The 16678-nt window shown below is 40.5% G+C and overlaps 2 protein-coding genes across 2 annotated transcripts in view; one reads left to right on the plus strand and one right to left on the minus strand.

The window, feature by feature from the left end:
- Nucleotides 1-3960, minus strand: part of LOC103505251 (apolipophorins-like) — a 16579-nt gene extending 12619 nt beyond the window's left edge. The window contains 7 exon segments of the mRNA XM_026820588.1: nt 194-511; nt 1129-1158; nt 1454-1785; nt 1831-2023; nt 2657-2833; nt 3348-3597; nt 3890-3960. Coding sequence (XP_026676389.1) covers nt 194-511; nt 1129-1158; nt 1454-1785; nt 1831-2023; nt 2657-2833; nt 3348-3597; nt 3890-3960 — 1371 coding nt within the window.
- Nucleotides 3961-4370: 410 nt separating this feature from the next.
- On the plus strand, nt 4371-5131 carry LOC103505252 (apolipophorins-like). The gene is made up of 2 exons (XM_008469577.3): nt 4371-4554; nt 4862-5131. The coding sequence occupies exons 1-2, from the start codon at nt 4371-4373 to the stop codon at nt 5113-5115; spliced, it is 438 nt and encodes a 145-aa protein (XP_008467799.1). The 3' UTR covers nt 5116-5131.
- Nucleotides 5132-16678: the final 11547 nt, after the last annotated feature.

Consider the following 16678-nt stretch of genomic DNA (forward strand, 5'->3'; position numbering starts at 1 on the left):
AATTAAAGAATAATAATTAAATCTGTTATCTTCTTCACCCAAGCTTAAATTTTCCCTCTCTCCTCAACCGAACCTAGGTGACGATCCCGATGGTATAGAGTCTCTATTCAATTCACCTACCTTAAACGCATTGATGCCCTCAAATTAATCTTCGAAACCAGGGTGAATGACCATAAAGAAACCGATAGCCTACCTTTTTGTAGAAGGCATCACTGTCTGCTGATCTCTTCGTTCTCTCCAAGGAATCATCATCGTCTTCTCTCATCAATTCCTCAGCAGAGTCTGGACGGACATTTCTGTATTTGCTGTCGAAGGTTTCTTCATCGAAAAGGGCTTCAGCGGAACGGGCTTTCCTGGGTTGCACCAGTCTCTTGTATTTGTCCTTGAGCTCATCATAGAAATACTTGGCTGTTTTCGTAACATTGTTAAGGTTTTCTTTGCTATTGAATCTACCGCGAGGTCCGAATTCACGTTCCAGAAGATATTCAAGATTTTCAGCACGGATGTCCACCTGAATTTACAAATAATAGATATATTATTAGGTTTGTGGTGTATATTGGTTCCTTTGCTCCTTAATACTTTTCTCAATACCTATACCTATCAGTATAAAACAGTGTTGATGATTCCTAGAAAGTGATCTATTGTTAAAACGAATGTAGACTTCCACTTGAGAAACATCTAAAATTTGACCAACATGAAATAACAATTTGGTTTAAGAACCGGTCCTTTGAACTTGCAGTAGACTCCTCTTCTTTTCCTGTACCAGGATGTGCACAGCATTAGAATATTGCGTTGGATCAAGTTCAATTTTAGCTCAGAAAGTGATCTATTGTTAAAACGAATGTAGACTTCCACTTGAGAAACATCTAAAATTTGATCAACATGAAATAACAATTGGGTTTAAGAACCGGTCCTTTGAATTTGCAGTAGACTCCTCTTCTTTTCCTGTACCAGGATGTGCACAGCATTAGAATATTGCGTTGGATCAAGTTCCATTTTAGCTAAATCCCATTTAAGGGGAGCTATTCATTTCCAACGAAAGTCACAACTTAGGGTCGGGGTTGTGTTTTTTGGTTCTTTTGGATCACTAGGAAGTTATTCGCTATGAACTCATTTTGTTTTACTTACTTCAAAAACGTTGAAGGCTTGGCCGAACACTTGAGCCACCGTAGTGATATCAGTGAAACTTAAAGGTGTGTCCACACATATTCGACAGCCGTCGATCGATGTGCATCGATGGCTGATCGACTATGTGTGGACTCACCTTAATACTGCTGAAGTAAAGGTACTCGTTTGAGCGTTATAAACAATGACTATAGGTTATAGGTATTACTAGATGTTATTCCTAAAATGGCTCATTATCGCGTGTTGACTTACCATCAGACACGGAGCCTTTAGCGTGAGACACCAGGGAGAGTTTGGAGTGGACTTTGACCTTGGCACCGGATAACACTTGAGTGGTCAAATTGAGAGACAGCACTCTTGGCACGAATGACTTCGGAGAGAAGATGATGTTACCCTCTCCACTGGCGCCCACATTCAAAGAATCAAACAGATAGGAGAACTCATGGTTGGAAGAGTACTTGCGGAGATCTTGTACTTTGAGGTATTTGGGAGGCACGGGAATGGCGCCATACAGGAATTTGGCGGCCTCTTTAGATGGGTTGACGGTGGATTTCAAATTTCTCAAGTGGGACAAGATGAAGTACCTCACTGGAAGCAATAAAATGTAGTTATGTAAATGAGATGGATGGTAAGAACAATGACTATAGGTTATAGGTATTACTAGATGTTATTCCTGAAATGGCTCATCATCGCGTGTTGACTTACCATCAGACACGGAGCCTTTAGCGTGAGACACCAGGGAGAGCTTGGAGTGGACTTTGACCTTGGCACCGGATTCGGGGGATGCCAAAGGTCGGTAGATGTAGGTTTCGCTCACGTCAGATTCTTTCAGGACTCCGTTCTCGAATTTCTGCTCCGAGTCGTAAGTGGGGTAGAGTAGGGGAGACGATTGCAAGTCCTGAAAAATCACGTCAGGTTATTTATTTTTCCAGGTGGCAACTCATTCGTAAAAGCTTAACCCAAACAACCCACCTTTTAGGGCTGCCCCTACATCTAAGCCTCAGGTGGGCTTTTTATGTATGACTCGAAATCGGTCTGAGATCTAAATTTTGCTTATGGTCTATTGATCCATTTTCCAACAAATGTTCACTATCTACTTACTATAGGTGTGTTTTCCTTCCAGGAAACTGACCATTGGAAAATACACCTTATCTAGCAATTATCTTCACTTGCAGTAGGTTCCTAATTGTCCTAATACAGTCCCTCAATAATTGGGAGAGTTAAATTGCTGAAAACAAATCTACCATCCTTTTTCAGAATCCTTTCAGAGATCTGTAAAGGCGTGTCCACACATAGTCGACCGGTTATCGATCGATGTCGACTGAACCGTCCACACTGCCTCGATAGAAAAAAAAGATTAATTTTCTATATGTATTTGGACTTCGGAGGTCGTGTGTAGGTACATATTTTTATGGATATCAGCTAGCGAGAGTGAAAAAAAAGGCAAAACGCCTAAAACTAAGGGCCGGTTCATATGGCCAAAATATGTATGTTATAATGTTGAATTTGTTAGGCGTGTAGGTAGACTCACCTTGTATTCTTCCCCTTCTTTGTTGGCTATACAACCTCCCTTCAGAGGTTCGGCCAGTTTTTGCAGCAAGTTACTAAACTCGGGTACATTTTGAACGGAGTGTTCTCGGAAATATCTGTTGGCCAAAGATCCAGCACCGAAGTAGACTTGCCAGGAAGCAGAATCGTCCAGGAGAGACTGAAAATATAACCCAAATTTCATTGCCTCATTTTTTTCAGATTATGTAAAAAAAGATGAGTCTTTTATTGCCGTTTTCATTCCATAGCAATGAAACAACTGCCACATTGATGCTTGTGGAATAACCCAAATTTCATTGCCTCACTTTTTTCAGATTATGTAAAAAAAGATGAGTCTTTTATTGCCGTTTTCATTCCATAGCAATGAAACAACTGCCACATTGATGCTTGTGGTCTGTGTCGTAGCATGCCCATCCCGTAGTATGTCCCTCATCAGACGGGCGATAAGATTTACTTGAAGTTTGAAAGACTCACTTCTTCACGTTTCATTGCCTCACTTTTTTCAGATTATGTAAAAAAAAGATGAGTCTTTTATTGCCGTTTTCATTCCATAGCAATGAAACAACTGCCACATTGATGCTTGTGGTCTTGTCGTAGCATGCCCATCCCGTAGTATGTCCCTCATCAGACGGGCGATAAGATTTACTTGAAGTTTGAAAGACTCACTTCTTCACGTTGAATTTGATCGGAGTTTCAACATAGGCAAGACCAGGTTCCTTGACGACAGAGGTGATTTCCGTTTTGAAGTTGATGATGTCTTGCTTCTTAAGGGGAACGCCCACTTTGAGTTCAACGCCATAAGTGGGTAGATTCTTCAAGAATATCTCGGTTCCAGTGGAGGAGTGCAAGGTTGATGTCAACTTAAGTCCGGACTCTGCCACATAGCCATCCACTGAGAGGACGCCCACTAGTTCTACTGCGGCACTGTGAAATAAAACATATGCTTTTTAAGTACAACCATTATACACAAAAAGCCCACTCTGAGGTTTAGGTGTTGGAGCAATTGCCCCAAGGAATTGTTTAAGCTTATACAAATCTACGAAGTACAACCATTACGAGTATCTGTTATCTTTATCAGTACCGATCTTATGTTACGGATAGAGTAGCCCATCTCGTCGTCACTTAAGTACAACAATTCATACACAAAAAGCCCACTCTGAGGTTTAGGTGTTGGGGCAATTGCCCCAAGGAATGGGTTAAGCTTATACGAATCTACGAAGTACAACCATTACGAGTATCTGTTATCTTTATCAGTACCGATCTTATGTTACGGATAGAGTAGCCCATCTCGTCGTCATGTAGCGTGATAGAAAAGTGTGTCTGTCCTAAACGAAATTACCTACAATACTATGGGAAAACTTTGAACTACATCTTTCTGACTCCCCGTGACTTCACGTCACGTGATGTGATTTCATCATAATGAGGTGCACCCTAAATTACACCAAATAAAAATTTTACTAACGTAAAACCGGGAATCAAATTGCTACAGAGTCTAATCAGCTGTATAGAAGATCGTCAGTCACGTTAATATGTAATTTTGTCAACCATAAGAAGTTTAATGAGATTGCTTTTCCCTTTGATGTATGTCAAGCAATGCAGAATGAGATAAGAACCATCATTCGCTATAATTTGTAGATGTATTCTTATAAAGACTTCCTGATTGACTTGTGATTGATGTCCCTAGAAAATAATGGACAATGTCCTCCGCGGAAATTCCCACTTACGACTCGGAGCAGAAATTCGAGAACGGAGTCCTGAAAGAATCTGACGTGAGCGAAACCTACATCTACCGACCTTTGGCATCCCCCGAATCCGGTGCCAAGGTCAAAGTCCACTCCAAACTCTCCCTGGTGTCTCACGCTAAAGGCTCCGTGTCTGATGGTAAGTCAACACGCGATGATGGGCCATTTCAGGAATAACGTCTAGCAATACCTATAACCTATAGTCATTGTTTATAACGCTCAAACGAGTCCCTTTACTTCAGCAGTATTAAGGTGAGTCCACACATAGTCGATCAGCCATCGATGCACATCGATCGACGGCTGTCGAATATGTGTGGACACACCTTTAAGTTTCACTGATATCACTACGGTGGAATTCCTAATTCCTACTAAAATAGGTCATCATAAAATGAGGCTCTTGCTCCTAGAGGGTAAGTATTTTAATGTGTAATTCTGTTCTATTCCAGCTGGCTGTACCACGCCCAGATCTCTCATTTTCGAAGCCGCCCACATTTCATCGGGACCCGCCACAGTGGACACTCTGATCAAATCCGTACAGAGCGTTGTAGATCATGTGGAGCCCAGCGTTCTCTTTGACGGAGCCAACAAGTTCAATGATTTCGTAGGCATCGTGAAGCAAGCGAAGAAGGAAGATTTGGCCAAAGCCTGGTCCATCCTGAAGAGTGGAGGAGGAGTCAAGAGCCCGAAAACAGCCAAGTAAGTCACGGGAAGATTTTCCTCTAATTTTATTGTAAGTTGTGAGGCAGGCTTCTGTGTATAATAATTTTATTGTGTAGGTATTCTTTCACTAAACCTTATCCCATTTCTATATGGGGTCGGCATTTCCGTCTTCAATTCCCCTTCTCCACAATCCTCTGTTTGTATTCCTATAATTATGAGTATGACTCCTAAAGCCAAATACTCTTCTTCTTAACAGATTTAATTATTATTCTTTAATCTGGCAGCTGAGGCATAAAGGGCAAACCTTTCAACTAAGGTCATCAGTCATCATAGGTCGTAACTGGCTTTATGCCACCGCACCTTTCTGTGTAGGTATTCTTTCACTAAACCTTATCCCATTTCTATATGGGGTCGGCATTTCCGTCTTCTCCACAATCCTCTGTTTGTATTCCTATAATTATATGAGTATGACTCCTAAAGCCAATATTCTTCTTCTTAAAGTGCTTATCCGATTTCGGTTGTTTACGATGAACATGGCTATCTTTACTTTGTTGGTTACGATTCAAGTTCTGCAAACAAAAGATTCAGTAGGGCTAATTAGACTCTCCACTGAGATAAGTCCTTAATTCTCCTTCTCCACAATCCTGTTTATATGGCTCCTATAATTATGATTATGACTCCTAAAGCCAAATATTCTTCTTCTTTCTTCTTTAAGTGCTTATCCGATTTCGGATGTTTGCGAATTTCGGATGTTTCTGAATAGTTCGTTGGATGTCTTCCCATATCAGGCCCTTAGGTTCACAGATTTAATTATTATTCTTTAATTTGGCAGCTGAGGCATAAAGGGCACACCTTTCAACTAAGGTCATCAGTCATCATAGGTCGTAACTGGCTTTATGCCACCGCACCTTTCTCGTTGGGGCTTCGAACAGCTTCTCAAAGGTCCTCACAAGTCCATCCCATAACCACCAGTAGGTACGTTCCAGATGGTAAACCGATCGGATACCAAGCGCTTCTTCAATGATCGGTCGGAAACTGATGAATTCAACGTTGTACTTATATGTTCAAACACTGTCATAAATGTTTATGTTTTCATTGTTCTCACAGGTGGCATTGTCCGGAGATATTGACTACGATCTCGATGTGTACGTGAAGATTTTAGGTTCTGGTGTTGGCTGGGGACACATCAATCCTCAATTCCATAACCACCCTCGTAAGTCCTCATAAATCCATCCCATAACCAGCAGTAGATACGTTCCAGATGGTCAACCGATCGGATACCAAACACTTCTTTAACTTCAATGATCCGTCGGAAACTAATGATTTTAACGTTGTACCTTATGTTTCATGTTTTTCATTGTTCTTACAGGTGGCATTGTCCGGAGATATTGACTACGATCTCGATGTGTACGTGAAGATTTTAGGTTCTGGTGTTGGCTGGGGACACATCAATGCAATCAATCAATTAGCTACGAATTTAGTGTATTATCTAAAAGTGTGTCCACACATAGTCGACCGGCCGTCGATCGATGTCGAGTGAACCTGCCTGGATAGCCCTGGATAACATAGATTCACCTCGTCGATCGACGACCGGTCGACTATGTTTGGACACACCTTAAGCTTAAGGTCTAAAACGGCAAGAATGTAAAATCACAGGATGGAAATCAGTGGAGGAATCAAGAAAAGACCTTTTCCCAGAAGTGTACACATGACGGACCTTTTCCCAGAAGTGGTAGATGATGAAAACGTTAGGTATACCCATCTGGATACAATAGCTTTTTTGAGAGAGAGCTTTGATATAGGGAACTGCATAGGAGAAAGGGAGCCGTTCCGAGAACGAACATTATCCATTCAGGATAAAAACCACCGCGGGCGGGAATCGGACCCGCGGCCTAGCTCTTACAAAAGGCAGACGCGCTGACAAACGAGCTAACTAGGCTGGCTAACAATAGCTTTGATTTAGGTAAGATATAAAGAGATTCATAAATCCACCTTGGTTCATCACGCTGATTTTACACCTTGCGATGATATAAGAATCCTTTTACCTACCCATTAGGTTCCTATGATAAGTATAGGGAGATACCTACCAATAGACAGTTAAATTATATTTTCTACTTGGTATTTGGTAATTTATGTATTTCCAATGTGATTTACGTAGAAACTCATTTTGTATTTACGTTTATCGTAGGTATGTTGTTTTTCTTTAAAAATGTTGCACATGTGATTTATTAACAATCAAATAGACGAGTGTAAGGCCTTGTTTAGACTGCGAGAGTGAAGGACTTTTACATTAGAAACCAACAAAGGCTGTGCCACGTAAAAATAATTATTATTGTATATTAGGTACCAAAATTAAGAGGTAACTAGGTACGTATATCTATATAGGTAGGTAGTAGGTCTATTGGTAGGTTACAAATGTTACATGTTCTAATAGGCACCCTAAGGTAGGCTAATGTTGGTAGGTAATCAATGGGTTTATTTGCTTATTGATAAAATATTCCTTGTCTTTGGCAGGTACCTACATAGGTTCATACCTATACCTACCTACTTATTATCAACAAATTTTATTGACATCAGTAACAATGGGAAATCTATAGCCACTGTTGATTGTTTTAGGCTCTCCCCAAGTCGACAGGAAGTTTGAATAGCGATAAAAGATGTGAAAAATCTTTTTTTTTCCTCCTCTCTCTTCTTTATCAAAGTTGAACTATGTAACCTTTTACACGAGGCTGTTACATGGGACCTCTATTCAGGCATTTGAAGGGCAATATGGGAAAAGTGTTGAGATGGAAAATTTCCATTGAGATGGATTGGAAAAAGTATGCCCATCCTAGAAAGGTGAGGCCATTGATAGTACTATTATTGAACCGAATTTTATACGTAGGTGTAGAGGTAGGTAATTAAAAATAGATATCTACTAATTGATACAAAGGTTTTCATTGAGAAATTCCACGCAATTTTATCACTGACTAAGTTATATTATTACTTCAATATGTAATTATTCTGCTACCTACTCTTTGCTTTGATAGGTTTAAGTAAAAGCTAGGTAGTTATACCTACTCATCTAGGGTAGGTATTTGAAATTTGAGAACTTTTTTGCACATTCAGATATCTACTGAAAATATTACCTACCTATATCTTTCTCTCTCCCTCCTTACATTCCCATTCTCGTCTTTTTTGGGTATTTTAAAATTTCGTGTTTCTGGCACATCCACTAAAAATATGAACTTTGAAACTGCATGATCAAAACGGGGATTTTAAAGCAAAATTTCTGGTGGTAGGGTTTGTCGAATACCTATCATAAGTACCTACCTACCTAAATACACCAGTATCTAAACTTTGTCAAATGCCTAAATTTCTATTCAGTACTTAGGGAAGGGAAGAGATATAGAAGAAAGCTAATCTATTTTGTTCCCTTTGGATCAGTGGTTTGAGTGGGGTCCATTTTGACCTGGAGAAAATATGAACCCAGGCTAAGGGGTTAAACAGATAACCTCCCGATATCTGAACTCAGCAAAAAATTTAATTAGATTTTTTAAATAAACTTGCATAACGAAGACAATATGGGGCGTTATCGCTGGTTATTTGACCTCTCATCCTGGCCTTTATATATTACGTCTTGACCTGAGGTAATTTGGATTAGAATCAGGATCGGGAATAGACCTAGGGATAGGGTCTGAAGGGCCCGTGAAATGCCCAGTGAAACGGATTGAACTTTGAGACGGAACGCCAGAAATCTGGAGATGTGCCTCTTAAAGTTCCTGAGTCAAACGTGCGCCTGTCATATCTACATAAAATTATGTATGCAGGTTCGTTCCTAAGATCATTCACCTCGGAAAATGTAATACCTACGTAACTTTGGCTAACTTTTTTCTTTCTTTCTTGATTTACCCATTGATTTTGTCTCACCTCTCCAAAACCCATTTTAAATATCAAGTGTGCCGGGAAGCGCGCGAACGTCAAGAAATATCAAGTGTGCCGGGAAGTGCGCGAACGTCAAGAATGTCGGCACTGACGATTACCTACTAATATCTATGATCTATCAATCTATCTATGACATTCATCATCTGTGTTTCTAGAATCAGGTCTATTTTCAATATTTCAATCGACCTTTCGAGAAGATTTCTATCCTCGTCATTCCATGGCAGTTACCTACTCAATTGCATAAGACAATTTAAAACGTAAATAATTTATCGGGATCCTGATGCACGCGATAGACTAAGTGCTATCCCAGCCAGAGGCCGGATTTAATTTTGACAATATTTGTTCATCTTGGAGGGAAATTTATTTTTTTCTTTTGTCAGCCTATGTAAGCGCACCACCCTTGTAAGCATCAGATCGCGGGTCCGACTCCCGCCCGGGGCGAACTTCATCCTAAAAGGCAAGGTTCGTTCTCGGAACGGCTGGCTTTCACCTATCCTGTCTTCCCTCTCACTCTTCGATTTCGGGACGATAAGACCTTCGTAGTTACAATTCCCTCTAGGAGTCTAGGCTGTAGCTATATTGTAGCCATACTCCACCACCTACAATCCTTACATCCTCAAATTAGTTGTACCTATTTCCCCTTCGGGAAAATCGACCACTGATCACTGGAAAATACACCTATTCAAGTTACCGTACCCATGAAACGAAATGAGACTGGCGTTTCAGGTCGGGCTAGTAAAATCTCAAAGGCTCCCCCCAACATACGAGTGATATTATACGGAGGAAATGCGGCAATTATTCAATCAAAACTCAAGTGTCTATCGTCTGGTCGTGAGAAGAAATTGCGTCCTAGAGACGTCTTAATTTATCTGATTTATTCAATCACGGAACCGCTAGATCTCATTTGAACCGATTTGACTGGATCTTAGAATGTTTTTGAGTTTCAATAGGCAAAAGGTTTGATAGAGTTCCGAACTCTGGGTCTTAAGGGGTGTCCACAAATAGTCAGTCGACCGTCGATCGATGTCGACTGAACCGTCCACACTGCCTCGACAACATAGTTTTATCTCGTCGATCGACGGCCGGTCGACTATGTTAGGTCATGCCCTTAGAATTATCATCATGGCTACAGGGTTTCCCCCCCAAGATGTTTGATAGAGGGAACTGTAACAATGGAGGCCTTCCCGAAATGAGGACAGGATAGGATAAAGCCGGTCTTTCCGAGAACGGACCTTACCTATATCTGTTTAGGATATCGGAAACCAATTATCACAGATACAATCTTTTCAGATCTATTGTGGATTTGTGACCATGTTAGGATTTGAAATATGTCATTGACATACGTACTCGCTTACAGACCTTCGCTTTTTCCCCAAGATTTGCCTAGTCTGGTCTAGAGCCTGGTACAAGCTATTATTATTTTATTTTTTGAGAGGGGACTAACATCTGAGGTCCTCGCCCCTTGTGTACATGAAAAGGTGTATTTTCCTTTCGGAAACGAAACCGATTCCGATGGCGCACCAGCTTAGTTCAGTACAGGCGCCATTTCAGTTTCCAGAAGGGAAACAGTTCGGTTTCCGAAAGTTTTTTGAAAGGAAAATAACCCAAACTGAGTTAAATTTCTGTACTCTGTAATGTACCGGACAGAACTGGATGGTAAAACGTGTGGAGAGAAAATAAATTTGCAATTTGACCACATTTTCATTACCTAGTCAGAAGGAGAGGAAGAAAAAGTGGAAAAAATCAATGTCCAACTTGAATTCATGCAAAAATAAAAGAGAGAATATTATGATGAAACGATCTAGAACGGAATCCGTGTCTGAGAAAAAGCCAGGAAAATCTTCGGATGGCTCGGGCTCTTTTGGACATATTTATGTCACAAGAAGGAATCACAAAAGTGAAGTTTTAGATTTAAAAAGTGAACTAAAAATAGAAAGAGAAGGGAAGGGATCTTACCCTACATAAAACAAATAGGAAAGTTCACATTCTCACTTCAGTCATGCATTCAATATAGGTACCTATCTAAAGCTGAAGAAGATACAATATGTAACTCTTCTCTAAATTCCTTCATAAATTGCGAAAATTTGAAGAAAAAAAAAATCATTACTAGGGATCACTGGAATTGAGATAAAAATCCAGAAAACATCAAAAATACGGGTAACAGACAAACATCCAGAAAATTCGGCTTACCTGCTGATATGTAAATAGGTCCAAATAGTAGAATTAGGAACACAAACAGGACACAATGGTTCGGGAGCCCCATTGTTAATGACTTGCCTAGTCCCAACTTAGTGATCACTTTATAAGTTTTACCTCCCCCCACTCCTCTCAGCATTACGCATACAGCATACTGGGAGTAGCAGTAGTAAGAAATTCACGAGAACTCTGACTTGTATCAAACGCTTTTCAGGACAGCGAAAAAGTCGAACAATATAATTTTCCCAGAAAAAAATTCGCCTGATTCTGATGAACAAATTTCCGCCAAAAAATGCAACCGTAGCTAATTTTATTTGCACACTTCAAGGTTTGTGATTTGAATGCACTGAGTTATAACGGTTGTCAATGATCCATGACGATTCAAAGGTTCTTATCACAGTTACCTATTGATAAGAACTTCAGGTACTCTTGAGGACGGTCATTTGGTTACTTCTTACAGCAGATAGAATAATTTTAGATATTATTTATTACTATCTTATGTAGGTAAACGTAATAGGTAATTAAAATCATATTTTAATTTTTTGGAGAGGTTTGATAGAGGCACTGTAATGATGGAGGTTTTATCGTCCGGAAATCAAAAGAGAAGGACAGGATAGGAGAAAGCCAGCAAGAACGAACCTAATCTTCAGTAAGGGAGGAAGGAATAACGAACCTTATCTGTTAAGGATTAATTATCCCGAAGCGGAAATTGAACCCTCAACCAAGCCCTTTAAAGGCATTCACGCTACCTTCCAAGGTAACTAGGCTGTGATATCAAGTTCAGAAAAAGGCTTTTGTAAACAGCAGGCCAAATTATTCAACATGATGTTGTTATTAAAAATATGTAGGTAGGTACCTATTGAGATAGAAAACATTAAATATGAACAAAAGGTTTCCGTAGGTGACAGACTAACGGAGCCTTTCTTCATTTTGTATACGGCTTCATTATAAAATAATGGACAGCCGCCATGGTGCTTCTACAGGGACAGTCGAAAAGTCGAATATCTTCTTCTTCTCCTCTTCCCGTGTACAGACGGGGGTCGGCGTTTTTCGTCAGCCTTTCAATCAGCCCTAACTAGAGTGATTGCTTTGGGCTGACATTTGGTTTTGGCTACAAATTTTACGAGTGGATGCCCTTTTCACTCAACCTTTGCTATTTCTATAGCAAAGGAAATTCAGGCTGGTATACCTACTCCCTGTTTAAAGTCCCCCGGTCAGACTAAGTTGGTCTATTACCTGTTTAACGTCCCTTAGCCAGGTAACCTGCCTCGGTGGTGTAGTGGTCAAGTCGCTCGCCTGGTAAACAGGAGGGCGTGGGTTCAATCCCAGCCGAGGTATGGAATACCTACACATGCCGTGGGGCAAAAAGACTGTCACACGATAACGCAACAGCTAAATATTGAAAGAAAGAAAAATAGACTAACAAAAAATAATAATGAAAATAAAAATCAATGTAGTATGTATTAAAGATGTTTTCATTTCGTTTTTCAGAAGCAGGGGCAGACGAAGCGATTCTCCCGGGGCCGAATGAGGATGACCCCCTGTCCATTATTAACCCCTCTGACGATCCCCTAGCCGAACCTGCCCCATCCTCCCCTATCACATCTAGTCCTCCGCCCCTGGTACCTGTTAGTACGGCTAAGAGAAAAGCAGAGTCTGGGTTCGATATGGGTTATACCGTGGAAACTATAATAGGTAAGATTTTTTAACTGTGTAACTTTTTAAGTTTTAAGAGACGGATTTTACCCTCCCTCCATTCGGCAAAAAACTTTGAAAAAAAAAAAGAAGAAGAAGTTTGATAGAGGGAACTGTAACTGCTAAGGTCTTGTTGTCCTAAAATGGAAGAGAGAAGGAGCACAGGATAGGAGAAAACCAGCCGTTCCGAGAACGAACCTTATCTGTTAAGATAAAATCTGCCCCGGTCGGACACCGATCCCGCGACCTAGCGCCTAAAAGGCAGACGCGCTACCCGTCAAGATGACTAGGCAGGCTAGCTTTAGTTCTAACATCATGAATTATTGTTTGTGGTAAAGCTTCTTCACAACTTTTTTGGGTATCATTACTAAGTCCTTTACTATTAATATTCTCATCTACTCGTATTATCAATCTTTTTACACTGGTGATGTCGCCACTGGTCACTACTCGATAAAAGTAGCTACTGAATTGTCCTCACAAGGCGGAGTACACCCCGAAATCCTAGCACAGAGCCGAAAAAACTTTGACCCCGTCGGGAATCGAACCCGGGATCTCCGGCGTGCAAGCCTAGTGTGATACCCACTGGGGCACGGAGGTTCGCAGATTCGTAGAAGCTTTACCCATCCTTTAGGGCTATTTGAAGGTTGCTTAGTTCCAATATCCTCTATTTATTAACTTAAGTTCTTGATTTATTTATTAACTTATGTTCTTGAATTATTTATTAACTTATGTTCTCTATTTGTGGTCCTGCCTCGGTGGTGTAGTGGTCAAGGCCTGCCTCGGTGGTGTAGTGGTCAAGGCGCTCGCCTGGTAAACAGGAGGGCGTGGGTTCAATCCCAGCCGAGGTATGGAATACCTTCCATTCTTTTTATTAATCTTGTGTTTCAGGCATCAGGTGTTCTGATCTACCATCCCTATACGAAGAGAAGTACAAGGTCCCATTCACACGAGGAGAGTATGGGGAGTTTGGACTGATTAGTTTTGTGGAGAAGTTGCCGTCTGTGTTTCGTGTTCTGGATTTAAGCTCGTGTGAAGACTGGATATTGCTGGATCCCAAACAGAAGGTAAGATTTTATCAAATTCGTCTTTCACGTAGATTAGTCAAAGTTTTCCAGTGTAAGGTTTTTTCCTTTTATCAAATTTCAAATCGTCTTCCACTTAGGTAAGTGAAAGTTTTACTGTGTAAGAAAATGTAAGATTTTGTCCTGTTTTACTTAAACAAAATGCAGAAGAAATCAGGGGATCGCAACAGGGCAAAAGTGTTTGCAAACCTTTCAAAACTGATTAAGGTAGAAAAATTCGCAAGACCATAGTGTAATATATGATTAATTCAAAATACGTCCATTGGAACAGCCGAACAAAAGATGTTATACTCAGGTACGAAGCCATGTATTACGCTTTATCCTTTAGATCCTTGCCAAGTACTCACTAATACGCCTTGTTTAGACTGCTGGGGTAAAGGGATTTTTTTGTCTCATTCGAGCAGGATAAACAAGCTACCTATATTCTATTTTAATTTCAAATACAAAGCCCTGTGTTATACTCTATCCCTTAGATCCCTGCCAAGTACTTGCACAGGGACCTGATCCCGGATGCGATTGAAGAGGCCATCGTGAAGATCTTGCAACGCTGTCGCAATGGTTTCTTCATTGACGAGTTCCCAGACAAGTACCAGATGTACTATAGGCGACCTATTAACCTTAAGGATTACCCGGCCTTCTCCTGGGGTGATGTGGTGGCCCATTGTACTGTGGCCAAGAAGATAGCCAAGGCTCAGCTTGTGGGAGACAGATGGTAAGTTGATCTAGATGACGTCACGTCATAATATAAAGCCATGTTCCTTAATTTTTTTTTTGATAAGATCTCAGTAGTTATAACTTTTTTTTTTGTACCTCGGTAGTGCTTTCGCATTACTTCAAGGGGTAGTTATAACTACTGAGATTTTATGGTCCCTAAAGTGAAGAGAGGAGAAAGCCAACCGTTCCGAGAACGAACCTTATCTGTTTAGGATAATGTTTGTAAGTTTGCCCTGGACGAAATTCGAACCCGCGACCTATCGCAAAATATCTCGTGTTACAGGAGCTACGCAACCTTCCACCACCACTGATAGTAAAGGAACCAACCGTACTGAGCAACATGAAAATGTCGATTTTTTAAAAAAAAAAAAAAAAAAAAAAAAAAAAAAAAACTAGGAAAATTAATCTAATATGATTGATTAATATTGGACTTTGGATTAAGATGGATTATAATTGATCTATCAGATGAGCGACTCATCTTTCATTTCTGATTGTATCTCTGTGTTGCATGTTCTGAACTGTTAGATGAAGGGTTGGCTTTATATGTGTCACATCACTTTATATTTGTGTTTGTAGTTCGCAATACTCTCAATTTGCCAATTATTTTATACAAATTTGAATTAATTGTCAACGTCAAATTGACGAAAAATGAAACCTTATTCTATTGCTTTAACTGTCAACGTCAAACTGACGAAAAATGAAACCTATCCTGACCGTCTGCCTGTATGTATAACCAGAACTGTGAAGGCGCCAGTAGCTGCGGTCCAGGATTCTGGCCTTATCCGGCCCTAACCCAGGGGGCACCCGAAACCGAACCCGCCACCGGGAAAAAGAAGAAGAAGCGAAACAAGAAACCCCGCCCCCCTCGGCCCCTGGGCCCTGTGCTTCCCCAACTCATGGCTCTGTTCCGGGAGATGGGCGAGCTGGAAGGCACTGCACTCCGCTCACTCGATGATAGCGAGAGTGCGTCCCAGCCGGAAACACCCGAAACGAATTTGAACGAAGCTGAATCGTGTGATCGCGATGCACAGACGCGCTCTGGTGCCTTGAATCGGAAACCAGATTTGCAGACTGAGGTACAGTAGTGACATCTGCCTTCCTTTCCTTTGCACTGTCTTGTGTTGTTTTCCATGGTGTTCTAGTTTTGCCTTGTCTCTGTCTTGCTAATTTACTTAAGTTATGTTTAACAATTACAAGTCTTAAATAAATTCATTAATATTGTTTCTGTCTTATCTCCGTGGTACTTCTGACTCTCTCTTTTGTTTGCCTACTGTGTTGCCTGTGTTCCTTACAGCTTTTCCCTTCAACTGCACGTTGGTTAAGGCTCTAGTTTTGTAGTACAGGTGATAACCGGTGACTTCTAACTGTTTCTCGTGAATGTTGCATGTGTTTTTATTGGAATTAATTTATAACTTGAGGTGAAAGTTACAATATTTATCTATTCTTGTCAATCATAATATAACATGTAAGTAGTACAGCTCTCCTTTATTTTACTCCATAATTAGGTACATGATTAGAATGTATCATATGTATCTATAACCTATAATGCTTTACATATTAGATTGCTAGCTTGTCAAAGTAGGACATGTAGTCCTATTGTCCGTATCAACAGTGCAGTTATAGTGGTAGTGCTGACCGATTGTTTTTGTCATCAAGAAGTTTCAATAATCTTAATATCCTTATCAGACCCTAGTTTATTTGCCAAACCTGTAGTTTGAGTGACTTTAGCCGAAATTTGAAGTCCTGAGAAATGCGAACTCTTTTTGAGCCTTTTTCAGTATAGCCTCAATCAGCGGAACTTTGCCCCTGAATAATAGAGAGTTTTTGCAATACTAACTTACGTGACGATAATTGAAACGCAAGACATACCTGTAACGAGTTTCTGCACATGCGCAGAAACGAGTTTTCGTCAAATAAGGTTAAAGAGTTCAGTTAACGGGGCGCTAATTTTGGTCGCAAAAACTCGCTAATGGCCGCCGAATCGTACCTTCT

Source organism: Diaphorina citri, unplaced genomic scaffold (genome assembly GCF_000475195.1).
Source record: "Diaphorina citri unplaced genomic scaffold, Diaci psyllid genome assembly version 1.1 scaffold159, whole genome shotgun sequence".
NCBI classification, from domain to species: Eukaryota; Metazoa; Arthropoda; class Insecta; order Hemiptera; family Psyllidae; genus Diaphorina; species Diaphorina citri.

Coding starts and splice junctions, on each gene's coding strand:
- LOC103505252 (XM_008469577.3), top strand. CDS start 4,371: ATGTCCTCCGCGGAAATTCCCACTTACGACTCGGAGCAGAAATTCGAG. Junction 4,555..4,861: donor TAAAGGCTCCGTGTCTGATG/GTAAGTCAACAC, acceptor GTTCTATTCCAG/CTGGCTGTACCACGCCCAGA.